The sequence below is a fragment of the Tachypleus tridentatus genome, chromosome 2, assembly GCF_004210375.1.
Source record: "Tachypleus tridentatus isolate NWPU-2018 chromosome 2, ASM421037v1, whole genome shotgun sequence".
Lineage (NCBI taxonomy): Eukaryota > Metazoa > Arthropoda > Merostomata > Xiphosura > Limulidae > Tachypleus > Tachypleus tridentatus.
Genome location: NC_134826.1, coordinates 1510841 through 1532371, shown reverse-complemented (window position 1 = coordinate 1532371; position 21531 = coordinate 1510841). Strand labels below are relative to the sequence as shown.

The window sequence follows — 21531 nt, the reverse complement described above, 5'->3', positions numbered from 1 at the left end:
AATGGATTACCCACACTCTGTCAGCCGCGAGAAGTCAAGCCTCGCAATTGTTTGTTTGTTTTGAATTTTACCAAAGCTATCCGCGCTAGCCGTCCCTAATTTAGCGGTATAAGACTAGAGGAAGGCAGCTAGTCATTACCACCCACCGCCAAATCGTGGGCTACTTTTTTAGCAACGAATAGTGGGATTGAACGTTACATTATAACGTCTTCACGGCTGAAAGGACAGTATGTTTGGTGTGATGGGAATTCGAGCCCGCCACCCTCGGATTACGAGTCGAGTGTTTTCACCATTTGGCCATGCAGAGCCATAGGCCTATTGAGCGTTGTAAGTCCTTAAAGTTACCGTAGACTCACCGTGAGTAAGATGAAAAGATTTTTGCCCGGCATGGCCAAGTGTAAGGCGTGCGACTCGTAATCCGAGGGTCGCGGGTTCGAATGCCGGTCGCACCATCCTCGCCCTTTCAGCTGTAGGGCGTTATAATGTGACGGTCAATCCCACTATTCGTTGGTAAAAAAGTAGTCCAACAGTTGGCGGTGGGTGGTGATGACTAGCTGCCTTCCCTCTAGTCTTACACTGCTAAATTAGGGACGGCTAACGCAGATAGCACTCCAAGAGCTTTGCGCAAAATTCAAAACAAACAAACAAACAAACGAACGATTTTTTAAACACAGTTTGATGATGTCGCATTGTAAAAACTTCTGAACAATAGATAACAATGTACACACAAAATACGTACACGTCTACAGTATCTAGTAATAATTTCATGCATCTGTCTTCCTGTCTGCCATTTTCTAACAATAATGCAGAAAATGTTGCTGTTTTTAAATATAAAAAGAAATATTGTAGAAACCTGAAAATGTATTTTTTATTTTCAGTAAAGGTTTAATTTCCACATATTATTATTGTTACCGCTTCATGTACAAATGAAACGAAACGCTCATGGAGTAACTAGAATATGCAGAATGTGCTATGAGAAAAACAAACCGATAAGTGGACAGAAAGAAGAAATTTTCTTTGAACTTCATAGTCACCTTCAAGCCAACGTTATGTATAGTAGTAATTACAGTGTTTAGATTTTCAATACAGAGCCACCTGCAGGAGTATTTGTAAAGTAGTTGGTGTAGGATACAGCATTTAATATCATAGTTTCTACACTGTCTTGAATGCAGACTTTAAAATGCGGGCAATGACTCCAAGCTTGAAAGAAAGTGTATGCACGTGTTTCAGAAAAACATTGAAAATACCGGTTGCCATTACAATAATAATCACAAAACGCCTCGCGAATGGTATTAGGTAATAACGGCTTGAAGGCAGCATATTTCTATTCAATATTATACTACACGAGCGCCCCTACTTGTTATAAATCAGATTAAAAACTAGATTGAAAAGTTCAATTCGAAAATCTTTCATCTTATCACCGTTTCCCGGAAACCAGTCGTAAGTTCACGGACTTACAACGCTAAAATCCGGGTTTGATTCCCTGCGGTCGACGGAGTGCAGATAGCCAGCAGCATCAGGTCACTGCCTGGTTTACCCAGGATAAATTAACTGAAGAAGGACATATAACAATCTATGTGCAAATAATATGCAGAAAAACTACGTAAACCGGAGAGTGATTGACCAAATGTATGAATAAAAGCAGTGCTAAATCCTGGGTGCGATACCTGCGGTTGACAGAATACGCATACGCCATTGTATAGCTGTGTACTTAACAACAAACTGTTGTATTACAACGTTCGCATAATCTGGACTCATTTTACAAGGCTGCACTACTTTGGTGGTTTCTTAAATATCCCCTTCCGCGGATCCAAGACTTTTATTAATCTAAGTTTAAATTACTTTTTAATTAGCATTTAAATTAGTTCTGTTAACATTACGTTTATGTAGTATGAGGGTTAAATTTATTATAGAATACACTTATTAATACATATTCTTGTCGTAATATAATGAATCCATTTTACCTTATTCTCATATTTTCCGCTGCATTAAGAGACTTTTTCATAAATCTTTTTGTCTCTATGATCAAAGAGGTCCCACTTATACCGCAAAAGCAGCGTTTGCAAATAACTTGTAAATGTAAATTTGTTTTAATGGTAAAAACATTATTCACTAGAATTTACACATACAAGGAAAAGATCTTCGTTAAACACCATAATATACACCAGTGCCTGATATACTGTCTTAAACATCATCATACACACCAGTGCCTGATATACTGTCTTAAACATCATTATACACACCAGTACCTGATATACTGTCTTAAACATCATCATACACACTAGTACCTCATATACTGTCTTAAACATCATCATACACACCAGTACCTGATATACTGTCTTAAACATCATCATACACACCAGTACCTTTGATATACTGTCTTAAACATCATTATACACACCAGTACATGTATACTGTCTTAAACATCATTATACACACCAGTGCCTGATATACTGTCTTAAACATCATTATACACACCAGTGCCTGATATACTGTCTTAAACATCATCATACACACCAGTACCTGATATACTGTCTTAAACATCATCATACACACCAGTACCTGATATACTGTCTTAAACATCATCATACACACCAGTACCTGATATACTGTCCTTAAACATCATCATACACTTAGTACCTCATACACTGTCTTAAACATCATCATACACCTATGTACCTGATATACAAGTCAGACAAAAGAACTCTCAACAAAAAATACCATCAGTATAATAATTACTCCTACCAATTATTACTACATTTTCATTATATATTATTTTATTTAGGTTTTAACTAACCTAACAAACAAGATGGTGCATTGTGTAGTTTATCGCCAGTAGAATGCAGTTAAAAAACAAGTCGACAATTTCAGAAACAGAAAACGTTTTTAACTAAGGTTATCCCGTCGATAGTTTCCACATTAATTTGCTCATTTGTTGTTAGCGCAAAGCTACAAAATGGGCTATTTGTGCTGTGATGTGATCACCGCGGTATCGAAACTCGGTTTTTAGCTTTATAAGCCCTAAGACTTATCACTAAATCAGCAGGTGTTATCAACATCAGTACACCCATGTAGGCGCTTAAAAATTTTATCTTATAATTAACTTTAAATATTAAGTAACTTATAATTTACTCTTAAATTAAAGTGTAAAGAAATTGTATTGTTTGATTGTTTTGAATTTTGCGCAAAGCTACAGGAGGTCTGTTTGCGCTAGGCATCCCTGATTTAGCGGTGAAAGACTGAAGAGAAGGCAACTAGTCATCACTATCCACCGCCAGCTCTTGGGCTATTCTTTTATCAATGAAAAGTGGAATTGACCGTCACATTATAATGCCCCACAAATGAAAAGTACGTTTGATTGTATGAGAATTCGAACCTACAACCCTCAGATTGCGAGTAGAGCGTTGTTATCACCTGGTCATGTCGGACCCATGAAGAAATTAGAGGCGTAGTTCTTTTACTTACAAGACGTACAACGATTTAAGGCTTAAATTTAAGAAATGCAGAAATAAAAACTCTCAAATTAAACATTCTCTTTTAAGTATTTGTGAGGTAAAATATTGTTTATTGTTATCAAGTATTTGTCTTTCAAGTATTTGCGTTTTATTACATAATTGTAGTTATCATCTTCCTCTTATCCTCATGTCTTTATTTATCCTGATAAGTCGTCATATGTATTAAACATGTGTCACCATTCTTCGCTTGTTCTGACGCAGGACGAATGACAGTTTACAGGTTGAATAAATATTCAAAAATAAAGAGCATTTCGAGGCTGATCGAAACGTGATCACTTTCCTATCTCGAAACGTATGTAAATTATCTTTATTAAAGGTCAGCGATGTAAAACTTCATAATCTAACCACTTCAGCATTCATTTAAACATTTATATATATATATATAATTTCTTATTGTTATATATGTACTGTTAGCATGTTTTAACACAAAGTTGGGCTGTCTGTATTGTGCCCACCGCAAGTAACCAATTATCAAATTTTTGCGTCATAGTCTCTCAACCGTGTCGATGAGCAACTGGGTACGTTTAATATCGAGATAAATTATACAAAAAAGAAGTTTTAAAACGAAACATGTTCATTTCTTATAATGGTTGAGTAATGATAAAACACGTGTTATCAGAAGTTACCGATAAACGTGCAGATAACATAACTGGGTAAAATAATTAAAATGAGGACACATTAATACTGAAAACTTTTCAAAACGCGATTACTTATTTACTATCTTATCAAGTCGGTGATTACCCAAAATAATCAAGAAGGATGTTTGCATGGAAACGAGGCTTACAGGAAATAGGTTCACTCTACAAGGACTGGTCAAGTTATCTATGGATTTTTGTGTAATCGAATTATTGAAAAAGATGCTGGGAGATCGTCATGCTCCAAGAGTAGATGGACTGTGAAAATCAAGCAGAGAAGTTATGGAGCGTTTTGCAAAGAAATGCCCCTTCCTCAGTGGCTCAGCGGACAGTAAGTCTGCGGACTTACAACTCTACAAACCGGGTTTCGATACCCGTGGTGGGCAGAGCACAGATAGCCCATTGTGTAGCATTGTGCTTAATTCAAAACAACAACAACGGCACAGGAAATTACATTACAGATCTATTGTCACTGTGCACGGTCGTCAGATAGAAACTGACCGGACGTAGACATGGTGAGCTTTCATAATCGTTTCATCCATCCACAGCTTTTGTACAAGCTTTTACAAAACTTATAGTATTTTCGAACCTTCAAATTACTTGTCGAAATTTTTACCTGATTATGTAAGTTTACTTGTCCAAAGTTTATGTCTTATTTTGCAAGTTATATATTATAAATAGGAGTGCCTGAAGTTGAGACACAAAGTGAGCTATGAGATGAGTTTTACTTTAAAATACTGTGTGTGTTTAGATTTGAGTCAAATAATTCAAAACATTTATACAGAAACGTATTTATTGCTCTTGGTCAAAACATAACTTTTCAACTTGAGGTACCAATGCATTGCATTCAAGTTTTAGGTGCAGTTGTACCCTTATATTCTAAACATATTTAAAAAGTCCAAAAACAGCTTCACATACCACCAAAATATATAATTTACATTTACATTTAAGAGTACAAATTTTTCAGAAGAGATGACCCCCCCCACACACACAGTATGACTTTCTTATTAATTTCCTTTTTCCTCCCCCTTTTATAAATTTCTACCTTCAGTCATATTTTAGACACCATTTTATCTTTATCTAAATTGTTATACACATTTTAAAGGTTGGTGCAGTTTTTGACATATAACTGATTCTTTTTACTTTCAAAATGAGACACTAAGAAGTTGGGAATTTAAGATTTATTTAGATTAAATTTTGGGTTTGTTTTATTTATTCAATTAAATATGTCTACACGGTGTTCAAAACGACTAGAATCACAGACACAAACAAAATTTACAGAATGTGTTCCTCGTGCTGCCTTTCTAATTTGGTACAAGTTTGGAGAAGGTATTCCCATCCATGTAATTGTCATCCACATTGTTAGTCCCATTTAAATTTATCTAGCAACTTCATGAAGTTCAACAGCAACCTTCCCCCTGGAAACAACCTCCTCTGCCACACAGCAGGATTAAATCAACCTTCTTGTGCTTTGACAGCGTATCTGAAATAAAGAAAAAACTGCAAAACATCAACGATTCTAGGCTTTTCAGACGCTCTGTATTATAAGAGTACTTAAAGTTTTGCTTACTGGTAACTTTTCATATCGATCTAAATTACTTCAAATTTAATCAATGATGTCAAGAAAACCCACTTGTAGAGAACTATATATGTAAAAAACGGCTCGTTTGGGTTGAGAAATTTTTTTTTACGTAGAGGAGTGAACAACGTTTCGACCTTCTTCGGTCATCGTCAGGTCGAAACGTTGTTCACTCCTCTACGTAAAAAAATTTTCTCAGCTAAAACGAGCCGTTTTTACATATATATTGCTTCAAATTTGTTGGAATAGATAATAAAAACTAACTTTGTAACTTCTATCTCATCATCAAAACTCGAATTTTGGTGAAAATGAGACTTGAAACATAATCTGTCATTGGATTTACCAGTTTTCGCTGAAATGCCGGTTTCAAGATTTTCATCGTATATCAGTGACCTTGAACAAAGGTAAATCGAAAATCAGCACAAGGAATCTTTTAGCGGCATTTTAGTGATATGTTGTATTAGGTTTTTTCCACCCAGTAGAATGTCCTTAAATGAAAAATAATAATAACGCTGCTACTTAATTATGGTGAATTATTCAGTGGATGAACCTTTCAATGGTTACGTAACTGTTCCTCTTTTCATCAACGGCCAGACATGGCCAGGTGGTTAGGGCACTCGACTCGTAATCTGAGGGTCACGGGTTCGAATTCCTATCACATAAAACATGCTTACCCTTTAAACCGTCGGGGAAAGGAGTTTATGACGTAACTGTCAATTCCACTATTCATTGCTAAAAAGGATAGCTCAAAAGTTGGGGTTGGTGGTAATTATTAGCTGCCCTCCCTCCAGTCTTTCACTAATAAATTAGGAACGGTTAACTAGCTAGTCCTTATGTAGCTTTGCACGAAATTCAAAACAAACTTTTTACCAAAATTGTGAAATTCGACGAGAAAGGAACTAGGAGCCAATGTACTTCGATTCTACGTTTGTCGTAAGTTTTTGTTTGTTTGTAATTAAGCAAAAAGCTACACATTGAGCTATTTCCACCACATTCCTTGCGTTGTAAGTCCGCAGACAATACCGCTGTGCCACTGGGTGATGTTGTTGAGTTAAACTAATTTTAGGAATTTCACCCTTCGTCAACAACACCATCTTGATGAATAGCGAAACAAAATTTGATTAAGCTTTAAATAGCTTTTCTGCTGAATATTTCGAAAACAATTATCAGCGTTAATGTTACATGTTATATAAATATCTATATAAATACAGCTTCTCTGGAAATTACAGGACATCCCAAACATAATAAACTATAACAAACTTTATTTTAAAAAACCTCCTGGAGCTAAAATAAAAGTGTGATATTTACTATACAATGATCTAAATCAAGGCTTAAAGTGTGACCTCTTTTTCTCCATATAAGAATCCATACGTATACATCAAGAAAGTATAAACCTTCTTCATGGATGTTTTGATAAATCATTAACAGAATGTGACTTCCATTTACATCTTTTATTGATATATGCACAACACATCTGATGAAATAAAGACGTTAAAGATGTGTATGTTTGAAATTTCAAGTCAGTGAATATTTAAGTGCATATCTCATATGCATTATCTCTACTAGTAATATGTTTACATATTGTAAAACCACTAGGGATTTAATGCACTTTTATTTATTCTTTATCATATAAATGCGCCAAGTAATATAGCTCAGAGATAACACATCTTCAGTGTCTTATTTTTAGTTGTGTTTTCAACTTAGATTTCAAAAGACGGTACCACACCTTCAGTGTCCTATTTTTAGTTGTGTGTCCAACATAGATTTCAAAAGAAGGTATCACATCTTCAGTGTCCTATTTTTAGTTGTTTCCAACTTAGATTTCAAAAGAAGGTACTACATCTTCAGTGTCCTATTTTTAGTTGTGTTTTATGAGAGTTGTTTACTTTACTTTTGATACAACATGTTTCCGTTCGAGTTGGATTTCATGTCTCAATGGCGTCTTATTTTTTTACAGCATAACATCCGAAATGATGTACTTAATAATGTGAGTTATATCGCTAGAGGTTTTTATCTATTTACGATAAGTTAACTTACCAAAACATTCTACATGCTGATGCAAGTTAACCTGCTAAAATGTTGCGTCCGACGATGAGAATTTAAATTATACAAATGTTTTGTTTTTATCTGTTTATCACATCTAGTTTTTAGGCTTTTCTCACAGGATTCCTTCTGCTACTGACATGCAAATATGAATGCTATACGATACAGGAACGCTGTCTTACAACCAAATGTTACCATGACTGAAATTCTTGTGTTAAAACATTTTTTTCTTATATATATAATAAATAACACTCGTGCTTAAACGATTAGCAACTTCCTGGAGAAGAGGCTATCAAACTTATAGACTGATTACCATACTGACTAAATGAACACATATTAGGTGCTTTAAGAAGACTCTTGAAAGCACGTGATTCACTTCCAAGTACCAGTATTGAACTAGAAGTAACATTTAGGAGAGTAATGGGTCACATTATGTAAGCATCTTAATCGATTATTTCATTTGATGCATCCATTATCGATACGACTTGGATTAATGTCAGAGGTGGCAATGTGCCTTATTAACAAATGTTTTCTGATACGTTATTTGGCTATAAAGTGTGCAATACTAAATACGAATCCGTGGATGTCATTGCTACTAGTGGATTTTAAAAGACACAACTGATGTCCTGACATTTGTCATGTACAAAGATGAGATTATTTAGCATCTCAGTGACATTATTTGGGATTATTAACATTACATGAGATGGCATTGACATCGTTAGGATGTGACTGGCATTACTTAATAACATATTATATCATCTAGAATATAGGAAATTCTGGCTACACCTTAATTGTTTTGAGCATTATAGTAATTGTCAGTTGTTTCTATGTTTCTAATAGCTTTTGAAAAAACAAGTTTGACAAATTTTGCGTGGAAGTTATTAATCCTAACTTGAAGTCTGTGTGCTCTCACGCTTCGTTCAAATAACTAATTTACTTGAAATTGTGTAGCAAAATGTAAGGAACCGTTCAGATGAATAATCTGAACTTTAACTTTTAGAAATTTCCAAATTTGAGACCACAAATGGGAAGAAAGGGATATGGGACTCTCAGAGCTTGATCCAAGGATTTATATGAAAATTGGTATGTACATGAAAGAGATCGTTAAAGTATTTACATTAAGATTTTCAACATTTTCATACTTGGGCCCTAAAATATAGAAATCAAGATTTCGTGGGCTCTCATGATTAGCTGCACCAGTTCACTTAAAAATTAACAAAAACATGCACACAGATGGTCGTTCAAAATAAAAATCACTGGTTTTAAGTTATGTTCAAATTTTAAAGCAAAAATTACCTTGAAATAATGAAAATTAAATGTTTTTATGCGTACATCTTAAAAATAATAGATTATTTACATATGTATTATAAAACAGCGATTTGTCATTTCTTTTCCGAGATGTAATACACTTATAAATTACCAATAACATAAGCCTGTGAATTAGAAGTTCATAAAATTTGTTTTGGTTTTTAATAACGAATTTTTTCATAATTCAGCCATGCAGATTTGGAAAATAATATTCAGTTATTTATATCACGTAAAAATTGTTTGAAAATTGAGAAGGGAAAAATAACTCTTTCTTAGATCATTTTTTTTATTATTATATTTGTTATGTTTTGGTTTTAAAACGATCGATAAAATTCTCACGTCGCGATTGGTTTAGAGAAATCTATAATCAATGGTTGTAAACATTTTAGACAAAAACGTTTCACTAATGTAAAAGTACATATGAAGTTTTGTGAAAAATCTGTACGTGATGGAGAAAAATGGATATCGTTTTCGGATTTAGTGCATAGGAAGTACTTAGAACATATAAAAATCTCAAGACAATAAAACCATCGCAGGCCTGTGTTATCGGTGTCCCACGGTAGGACAGTGATACGTTTACGGACTCACAACGGTAACATCTGATGTTTGATCTTTTTACTGCAGACACAGCAGATAGTCCAACGTGACTTCGGTTTGAAACAAGCTGAGCCAATGGTCGGATTTTTTTTAACATTATAATCTTAGCATTGTTTAACTATTTGATGTGTTTTACTTTTTTGTACGTTTTTCATTGACCTTTGTCACGACCTTAAATATGTAAGGTTTTATTATAAACTTTAATTTCCCTGATTGGAAGATTGTAAACACTTCTTGACAAAAACAAACATTCCTTAATATTTCGTTTCGTTTCTTTACTCAAGAATGTTTATTGTAATTTTATAGGTTCGGTATCGCTGCAAGAGGACACCGACTTTATCGTTATTTTCAACGGTATGTTCTGTAAAGTAACGTTCGACCTTGCCTGAACATCGCGAACACAGCGATAACCTTCAAAACACCCTGCTTCGTTGAATTCACTCCGAAATTTGCCGCTAGGCTCGAACGACATTAGATTGACTACACATAAAGTTGCGAGAAAGTTGAAACTTTTAACAAACTGTGAAGGTGCGTACTAAAAAACAAAATAATAATTCTGACATTTCTAAAGACATTGGCTACGTTTACCTTCCTATAATAATTTTAAAAAATAAATAAAAAAGCTTAACCGGTTGAGAAACAATTAGTAAAAAGAAAAAGGCTAGACTTATGGACTCCGAAAGTATCGAAACGTACGGAAGTTTAGAACTTCGAAACATATAACAGTTTTCTTTGCACGTTTGACTCATGTAAATGTAACTTTTATAGGTATAGTTCTCTAAAGAAATGGTGTATTTCTGTAGGTTTTGTTTATTTGTTGTTAAGTGCAAAGGTACACAATGAATCCTCTATTCGATGCGTACCACGAGTATCAAAATCTGATTTTTTGCGACGTGAGAACAACGTTAAATCTCTCCTCTTTCGGAAAAAAAAGTTGACAGTCAATAAAAAACAGTAAAAAACACACATAGCGAGTGACGTTATTTGTTGCTTAATCTTATACATCTACAATATTCTAAACACAATCAATGAACGTTTTGGAATAAATAAAGTTTTCAATCATTGTTGTAATTAATGGTATAAAATGAAACAAAAATATGATAAGCGCCAATATTCGAAAACATATGAGTTAATGTAAACAAAAACACACAACAATGAGTATATATTAAAATGAAAAATAAAATATTAGATTAGACAATATGAATAGTTTGTTATCAGAGATGGGAAAAAGTAAGAAATGTGAATGTGAGCCACAATTCGTGGTAATATCTGTTAATGAAAATATAATAAAAAACTGTTTAGTAAAATGAGTGTATGTATAACAATAGAAAGAACGAAACCAAAATAGAACAAGCAAACTCTAGAATGTGGCAATAAACAGAACGGATGGACGAAGTGATAATATTGTCTTGGGCTCAGCATGGCCAAGTGGTTAAGGCACTCGACTCGTAATCTGAGGATCGCAGGTTCGAATCCCCGCACACCAAACATGCTCATCCTTTCAGCCGTGCGGGCGTTGTAATCGACGGTCAATCATTATTCGATGGTAAAAGAGTAACTCAGGAATTGGCGGTGGGTGGTTACGACTAGCTAGCTGCCTTCCCTCTAGTCTTACACTGCTAAATCAGAGACGGCGAGTGCAGATAGCCCTCGTGTAACTTTGCGAGAAATTTAAACACAAACAAACAATATCGCCTAATTATTATCAATGAATAACAGGTTCGGACCGAGTGGAGATATTGCCCAGTAGGTAAGACTGCCTGTGCCAGGTAATAATCACTTCGGTCTTAACCTTATATATTACACTGATTCGAAAACCATTCGAGTAAATAAGCAATTTAGACCTAAACAGAAAACACTTTGCTATTTAGGAATTTATTAATATTGAAATAATACACTGTTTTCGCGAAATAACTGTGATTGACGGTTATATTTTCAAAATGTTCTCTACTGTTTGCTTGTTTATTGCTAAATAAAAAGCTACTCGACGGGCTATCTGTGTTGTTGCCGTCAGGGGTATCGAAACCCGATTTCAGGGATTATAAGCAATTAGACTTACCTCTGAACAACTGGATGACTTAAGATTGCTTCAAACTATAACTTAAGCTGATAAGTAATGAGTGAAACTAAAGTTACAAATGTAATAATAATGTTCGTTCTTCTATAACGAGTTAAGAATATATTTGTAATATTATAGCAAATGGACTGTAATGTTCGTTCTTCTCCTATAAAGTAGCTGAGAATATATTTGTATCATTATACCTAATAGCCTGTAATGTTCGTTCTTCTCCTATAAAGAAACTGAGAATATATTTCCATTATTATAGCTAATAAACTGTGATGTTCGTTCTGCTCCTATAAAAAACTTGAGAATATATTTGTAGTATTATAGCGAATAGACTGTAATGATCGTTCTTCTCCTATAAAGTAACTGAGAATATATTTGTATTATTATAGATAATAGACTGTAATGTTCGTTCTTCTCCTATAAAGTAACTGAGAATATATTTCCATTATTATAGCTAATAGACTGTGATGTTCGTTCTTCTCCTATAAAAAACTTGAGAATATATTTGTATTATTATAGCGAATAGACTGTAATGTTCGTTCTTCTCCTATAAAGTAACTGAGAATATATTTGTATTATTATAGCTAATAGACTGTAATGTTCGTTCTTCTCCTATAAAGTAACTGAGAATATATTTGTATTATTATAGCTAATAGACTGTAATGTTCGTTCTTCTCCTATAAAGTAACTGAGAATATATTTGTATTATTATAGCTAATAGACTGTAATGTTCGTTCTTCTCCTATAAAGTAACTGAGAATATATTTGTATTATTATAGCTAATAGACTGTAATGTTCGTTCTTCTCCTATAAAGTAACTGAGAATATATTTGTATTATTATAGCTAATAGACTGTAATGTTCGTTCTTCTCCTATAAAGTAGCTGAGAATATATTTGTATTATTATAGCTAATAGACTGTAATGTTCGTTCTTCTCCTATAAAGTAACTGAGAATATATTTGTATTATTATAGCTAATAGACTGTAATGTTCATTCTTCTCCTATAAAGTAACTAAGAATATATTTGCATTATTATAGCTAATAGACTGTGATGTTCGTTCTTCTCCTATAAAGTAACTGAGAATATATTTGTATTATTATAGCTAATAGGCTGTAATGTTCGTTCTTCTCCTATAAAGTAACTGAGACTATATTTGTATTATTATAGCTAATAGACTGTAATGTTCGTTCTTCTCCCTATAAAGTAACTGAGAATATATTTGTATTATTATAGCTAATAGACTGTAATGTTCGTTCTTCTCCTATAAAGTAACTGAGAATATATTTGTATTATTATAGCTAATAGACTGTATGTTCATTCTTCTCCTATAAAGTAACTGAGAATATATTTGTATTATTATAGCTAATAGACTGTAATGTTCGTTCTTCTCCTATAAAGTAACTGAGAATATATTTGTATTATTATAGCTAATAGACTGTAATGTTCGTTCTTCTCCTATAAAGTAACTGAGAATATATTTGTATTATTATAGCTAATAGACTGTAATGTTCGTTCTTCTCCTATAAAGTAGCTGAGAATATATTTGTATTATTATAGCTAATAGACTGTAATGTACGTTCTTCTCCTATAAAGTAACTGAGAATATATTTGTATTATTATAGCTAATAGACTGTAATGTTCGTTCTTCTCCTATAAAGTAACTGAGAATATATTTGTATTATTATAGCTAATAGACTGTAATGTTCGTTCTTCTCCTATAAAGTAACTGAGAATATATTTGTATTATTATAGCTAATAGACTGTAATGTTCGTTCTTCTCCTATAAAGTAACTGAGAATATATTTGTATTATTATAGCTAATAGGCTGTAATGTTCGTTCTTCTCCTATAAAGTAACTGAGAATATATTTGTATTATTATAGCTAATAGACTGTAATGTTCGTTCTTCTCCTATAAAGTAACTGAGAATATATTTGTATTATTATAGCTAATAGACTGTAATGTTAATTCTTCTCCTATAAAGTAACTGAGAATATATTTGTATTATTATAGCTAATAGACTGTGATGTTCGTTCTTCTCCTATAAAGTAACTGAGAATATATTTGTATTATTATAGCTAATAGACTGTAATGTTCGTTCTTCTCCTATAAAGTAACTGAGAATATATTTGTATTATTATAGCTAATAGACTGTAATGTTCGTTCTTCTCCTATAAAGTAACTGAGAATATATTTGTATTATTATAGCTAATAGACTGTAATGATCGTTCTTCTCCTCTAAAGTAATTGAGAATATATTTGTATTATTATAGCTAACAGACTGTAATGTTCATTCTTCTCCTATAAAGTAAGTGAGAATATATTTGTATTATTATAGCTAATAGACTGTAATGTTCGTTCTTCTCCTATAAAGTAACTCAGAATATATTTGTATTATTATAGCTAATAGACTGTGATGTTCGTTCTTCTCCTATAAAGTAACTGAGAATATATTTGTATTATTATAGCTAATAGACTGTAATGTTCGTTCTTCTCCTATAAAGTAGCTGAGAATATATTTGTATTATTATAGCTAATAGACTGTAATGTTCGTTCTTCTCCTATAAAGTAACTGAGAATATATTTGTATTATTATAGCTAATAGACTGTAATGTTCATTCTTCTCCTATAAAGTAACTGAGAATATATTTGTATTATTATAACTAATAGACTGTAATGTTCGTTCTTCTCCTATAAAGTAACTGAGAATATATTTGTATTAGTATAGCGAATAGACTGTAATGTTCGTTCTTCTCCTATAAAGTAGCTGAGAATATATTTGTATTATTATAGCTAATAGACTGTAATGTTCGTTCTTCTCCTATAAAGTAACTGAGAATATATTTGTATTATTATAGCTAATAGACTGTAATGTTCGTTCTTCTCCTATAAAGTAGCTGAGAATATATTTGTATTATTATACCTAATAGACTGTAATGTTCGTTCTTCTCCTATAAAGTAACTGAGAATATATTTGTATTATTATAGCTAATAGACTGTAATGTTTTCTTCTTCCCTATAAAGTAGCTGAGAATATATTTGTATTATTATAGCTAATAGACTGTAATGTTCATTCTTCTCCTATAAAGTAACTGAGAATATATTTGTATTATTATAGCTAATAGACTGTAATGTTCGTTCTTCTCCTATAAAGTTTATATTTGTTCTTCTCCTATAAAGTAGCTGAGAATATATTTGTATTATTATAGCTAATAGACTGTAATGTTCGTTCTTCTCCTATAAAGTAACTGAGAATATATTTGTATTATTATAGCTAATAGACTGTAATGTTCGTTCTTCTCCTATAAAGTAACTGAGAATATATTTGTATTATTATAGCTAATAGACTGTAATGTTCATTCTTCTCCTATAAAGTAACTGAGAATATATTTGTATTATTATAGCTAATAGACTGTAATGTTCGTTCTTCTCCTATAAAGTAACTGAGAATATATTTGTATTATTATAGCTAATAGACTGTGATGTTCGTTCTTCTCCTATAAAGTAACTGAGAATATATTTGTATTAATATATCTAATAGACTGAGATATTTGTTCTTCTCCTATAAAGTAGCTGAGAATATTTTGTATTATTATAGCTAATAGACTGTAATGTTCGTTTTTCTCCTATAAAGTAACTGAGAATATATTTGTATTATTATAGCTAATAGACTGTAATGTTCGTTCTTCTCCTATAAAGTAACTGAGAATATATTTGTATTATTATAGCTAATAGACTGTAATGTTCGTTCTTCTTCTATAAAGTAACTGAGACTATATTTATATTATAGCTATAGTAATGTTCTAATAGACTGTAATGTTCGTTCTTCTCCTATAAAGTAGCTGAGAATATATTTGTATTATTATAGCTAATAGACTGTAATGTTCGTTCTTCTCCTATAAAGTAACTGAGAATATATTTGTATTATTATAGCTAATAGACTGTAATGTTCGTTCTTCTCCTATAAAGTAGCTGAGAATATATTTGTATTATTATAGCTAATAGACTGTAATGTTCGTTCTTCTCCTATAAAGTAACTGAGAATATATTTGTATTATTATAGCTAATAGACTGTAATGTTCGTTCTTCTCCTATAAAGTAGCTGAGAATATATTTGTATTATTATAGCTAATAGACTGTAATGTTCGTTCTTCTCCTATAAAGTAACTGAGAATATATTTGTATTAGTATGGCGAATAGACTGTAATGTTCGTTCTTGTCCTATAAAGTAACTGAGAATATATTTGTATTATTATAGCTAATAGACTGTAATGTTCGTTCTTCTCCTATAAAGTAACTGAGAATATATTTGTATTATTATAGCTAATAGACTGTAATGTTCGTTCTTCTCCTATAAAGTAGCTGAGAATATATTTGTATTATTATAGCTAATAGACTGTAATGTTCGTTTTTCTCCCTATAAAGTAACTGAGAATATATTTGTATTATTATAGCTAATAGACTGTAATGTTCGTTCTTCTCCTATAAAGTAGCTGAGAATATATTTGTATTATTATAGCTAATAGACTGTAATGTTCGTTCTTCTCCTATAAAGTAACTGAGAATATATTTGTATTATTATAGCTAATAGACTGTAATGTTCGTTCTTCTCCTATAAAGTAGCTGAGAATATATTTGTATTATTATAGCTAATAGACTGTAATGTTCGTTCTTCTCCTATAAAGTAGCTGAGAATATATTTGTATTATTATAGCTAATAGACTGTAATGTTCATTCTTCTCCTATAAAGTAGCTGAGAATATATTTGTATTATTATAGCTAATAGACTGTAATGTTCGTTCTTCTCCTATAAAGTAACTGAGAATATATTTGTATTATTATAGCTAATAGACTGTAATGTTCGTTCTTCTCCTATAAAGTAGCTGAGAATATATTTGTATTATTATAGCTAATAGACTGTAATGTTCGTTCTTCTCCTATAAAGTAGCTGAGAATATATTTGTATTATTATAGCTAATAGACTGTAATGTTCGTTCTTCTCCTATAAAGTAGCTGAGAATATATTTGTATTATTATAGCTAATAGACTGTAATGTTCGTTCTTCTCTCTATAAAGTAACTGAGAATATATTTGTATTATTATAGCTAATAGACTGTAATGTTCGTTCTTCTCCTATAAAGTAACTGAGAATATATTTGTATTATTATAGCTAATAGACTGTAATGTTCGTTCTTCTCCTATAAAGTAACTGAGAATATATTTATATTATTATAGCTAATAGACTGTAATGTTCGTTCTTCTCCTATAAAGTAACTGAGAATATATTTGTATTATTATAGCTAATAGACTGTAATGTTCGTTCTTCTCCTATAAAGTAGCTGAGAATATTTTGTATTATTATAGCTAATAGACTGTAATGTTCGTTCTTCTCCTATAAAGTAACTGAGAATATATTTGTATTATTATAGCTAATAGACTGTAATGTTCGTTCTTCTCCTATAAAGTAACTGAGAATATATTTGTATTATTATAGCTAATAGACTGTAATGTTCGTTCTTCTCCTATAAAGTAGCTGAGAATATATTTGTATTATTATAGCTAATAGACTGTAATGTTCGTTCTTCTCCTATAAAGTAAGTGAGAATATATTTGTATTATTATAGCTAATAGACTGTAATGTTCGTTCTTCTCCTATAAAGTAGCTGAGAATATATTTGTATTATAATAGCTAATACACTGTAATGTTCGTTCTTCTCCCATAAAGTAGCTGAGAATATATTTGTATTATTATAGCTAATAGACTGTAATGTTCGTTCTTCTCCTATAAAGTAACTGAGAATATATTTGTATTATTATAGCTAATAGACTGTAATGTTCGTTCTTCTCCTATAAAGTAACTGAGAATATATTTGTATTATTATAGCTAATAGACTGTAATGTTCGTTCTTCTCCTATAAAGTAACTGAGAATATATTTGTATTATTATAGCTAATAGACTGTAATGTTCGTTCTTCTCCTATAAAGTAACTCAGATTATATTTATATTAGTATAGCGAATAGACTGTAATGTTCGTTCTACTCCTATAAAGTAACTGAGAATATATTTGTATTATTATAGCGAATAGACTGTAATGTTCATTTTTCTCCTATAAAGTAACTGAAGAATATATTTGTATTATTATAGCTAATAGACTGTGATGTTCGTTTTCTCCTATAAAGTAGCTGAGAATATATTTGTATTATTATAGCTAATAGACTGTAATGTTCATTCTTCTCCTATAAAGTAGCTGATAATATATTTCCATTATTATAGCTATTACACTGTAATGTTCGTTCTTCTCCCATAAAGTAGCTAAGAATATATTTGTATTATTATAGCTAATAGACTGTAATGTTCGTTCTTCTCCTATAAAGTAGCTGAGAATATATTTGTATTATTATAGCGAATAGACTGTAATGTTCGTTCTTCTCCTATAAAGTAGCTGAGAATATATTTGTATTATTATAGCTAATAGAATGTAATGTTCGTTCTTCTCCTATAAAGTAACTGAGAATATATTTGTATTATTATAGCTAATAGACTGTAATGTTCATTCTTCTCCTATAAAGTAGCTGAGAATATATTTGTATTATTATAGCGAATAGACTGTAATGTTCGTTCTTCTCCTATAAAGTAACTGAGAATATATTTGTATTATTATAGCTAACAGACTGTAATGTTCGTTCTTCTCCTATAAAGTAGCTGAGAATATATTTGTATTATTATAGCTAATAGACTGTAATGTTCGTTCTTCTCCTATAAAGTAACTGAGAATATATTTGTATTATTATAGCTAATAGACTGTAATGTTCGTTCTTCTCCTATAAAGTAGCTGAGAATATATTTGTATTATTATAGCTAATAGACTGTAATGTTCGTTCTTCTCCTATAAAGTAGCTGAGAATATATTTGTATTATTATAACTAATAGACTGTAATGTTCGTTCTTCTCCTATAAAGTAACTGAGAATATATTTATATTATTATAGCGAATAGACTGTAATGTTCGTTCTTCTCCTATAAAGTAACTGAGAATATATTTGTATTATTATAGCTAATAGACTGTAATGTTCGTTCTTCTCCTATAAAGTAACTGAGAATATATTTGTATTATTATAGCTAATAGACTGTAATGTTCGTTCTTCTCCTATAAAGTAGCTGAGAATATATTTGTATTATTATAGCTAATAGACTGTAATGTTCGTTCTTCTCCTATAAAGTAACTGAGAATATATTTGTATTATTATAGCTAATAGACTGTAATGTTCGTTCTTCTCCTATAAAGTAGCTGAGAATATATTTGTATTATTATAGCTAATAGACTGTAATGTTCGTTCTTCTCCTATAAAGTAGCTGAGAATATATTTGTATTATTATAGCTAATAGACTGTAATGTTCGTTCTTCTCCTATAAAGTAACTGAGAATATATTTGTATTATTATAGCTAATAGACTGTAATGTTCGTTCTTCTCCTATAAAGTAACTGAGAATATATTTGTATTATTATAGCTAATAGACTGTAATGTTCGTTCTTCTCCTATAAAGTAGCTGAGAATATATTTGTATTATTATAGCTAATAGACTGTAATGTTCGTTCTTCTCCTATAAAGTAGCTGAGAATATATTTGTATTATTATAGCTAATAGACTGTAATGTTCGTTCTTCTCCTATAAAGTAACTGAGAATATATTTGTATTATTATAGCTAATAGACTGTAATGTTCGTTCTTCTCCTATAAAGTAACTGAGAATATATTTGTATTATTATAGCTAATAGACTGTAATGTTCGTTCTTCTCCTATAAAGTAGCTGAGAATATATTTGTATTATTATAGCTAATAGACTGTAATGTTCGTTCTTCTCCTATAAAGTAACTGAGAATATATTTGTATTATTATAGCTAATAGACTGTAATGTTCGTTCTTCTCCTATAAAGTAACTGAGAATATATTTGTATTATTATAGCTAATAGACTGTAATGTTCGTTCTTCTTAGACTATAAAGTAACTGAGAATATATTTGTATTATTATAGCTAATAGACTGTAATGTTCGTTCTTCTCCTATAAAGTAACTGAGAATATATTTGTATTATTATAGCTAATAGACTGTAATGTTCGTTCTTCTCCTATAAAGTAGCTGAGAATATATTTGTATTATTATAGCTAATAGACTGTAATGTTCGTTCTTCTCCTATAAAGTAACTGAGAATATATTTGTATTATTATAGCTAATAGACTGTAATGTTCGTTCTTCTCCTATAAAGTAGCTGAGAATATATTTGTATTATTATAGCTAATAGACTGTAATGTTCGTTCTTCTCCTATAAAGTAGCTGAGAATATATTTGTATTATTATAGCTAATAGACTGTAATGTTCGTTCTTCTCCTATAAAGTAGCTGAGAATATATTTGTATTATTATAGCTAATAGACTGTAATGTTCGTTCTTCTCCTATAAAGTAGCTGAGAATATATTTGTATTATTATAGCTAATAGACTGTAATGTTCGTTCTTCTCCTATAAAGTAGCTGAGAATATATTTGTATTATTATAGCTAATAGACTGTAATGTTCGTTCTTCTCCTATAAAGTAACTGAGAATATATTTGTATTATTATAGCTAATAGACTGTAATGTTCGTTCTTCTCCTATAAAGTAGCTGAGAATATATTTGTATTATTATAGCTAATAGACTGTAATGTTCGTTCTTCTCCTATAAAGTAACTGAGAATATATTTGTATTATTATAGCTAATAGACTGTAATGTTCGTTCTTCTCCTATAAAGTAGCTGAGAATATATTTGTATTATTATAGCTAATAGACTGTAATGTTCGTTCTTCTCCTATAAAGTAGCTGAGAATATATTTGTATTATTATAGCTAATAGACTGTAATGTTCGTTCTTCTCCTATAAAGTAGCTGAGAATATATTTGTATTATTATAGCTAATAGACTGTAATGTTCGTTCTTCTCCTATAAAGTAACTGAGAATATATTTGTATTATTATAGCTAATAGACTGTAATGTTCGTTCTTCTCCTATAAAGTAGCTGAGAATATATTTGTATTATTATAGCTAATAGACTGTAATGTTCGTTCTTCTCCTATAAAGTAACTGAGAATATATTTGTATTATTATAGCTAATAGACTGTAATGTTCGTTCTTCTCCTATAAAGTAGCTGAGAATATATTTGTATTATTATAGCTAATAGACTGTAATGTTCGTTCTTCTCCTATAAAGTAACTGAGAATATATTTGTATTATTATAGCTAATAGACTGTAATGTTCGTTCTTCTCCTATAAAGTAACTGAGAATATATTTGTATTATTATAGCTAATAGACTGTAATGTTCGTTCTTCTCCTATAAAGTAACTGAGAATATATTTGTATTATTATAGCTAATAGACTGTAATGTTCGTTCTTCTCCTATAAAGTAGCTGAGAATATATTTGTATTATTATAGCTAATAGACTGTAATGTTCGTTCTTCTCCTATAAAGTAACTGAGAATATATTTGTATTATTATAGCTAATAGACTGTAATGTTCGTTCTTCTCCTATAAAGTAACTGAGAATATATTTGTATTATTATAGCTAATAGACTGTAATGTTCGTTCTTCTCCTATAAAGTAGCTGAGAATATATTTGTATTATTATAGCTAATAGACTGTAATGTTCGTTCTTCTCCTATAAAGTAACTGAGAATATATTTGTATTATTATAGCTAATAGACTGTAATGTTCGTTCTTCTCCTATAAAGTAGCTGAGAATATATTTGTATTATTAT

At 31.0% G+C, this 21531-nt stretch overlaps 1 protein-coding gene across 1 annotated transcript in view; it reads right to left on the bottom strand.

Moving 5' to 3' along the window:
• The window catches only part of LOC143237058 (vinculin-like), a 25784-nt gene extending 15635 nt beyond the window's left edge, over window positions 1–10149 (bottom strand). Inside the window, 1 exon segment of the mRNA XM_076475894.1 lies at window positions 10063–10149. Within this exon segment, the coding sequence (XP_076332009.1) occupies window positions 10063–10149 (87 nt within the window).
• Window positions 10150–21531: the final 11382 nt, after the last annotated feature.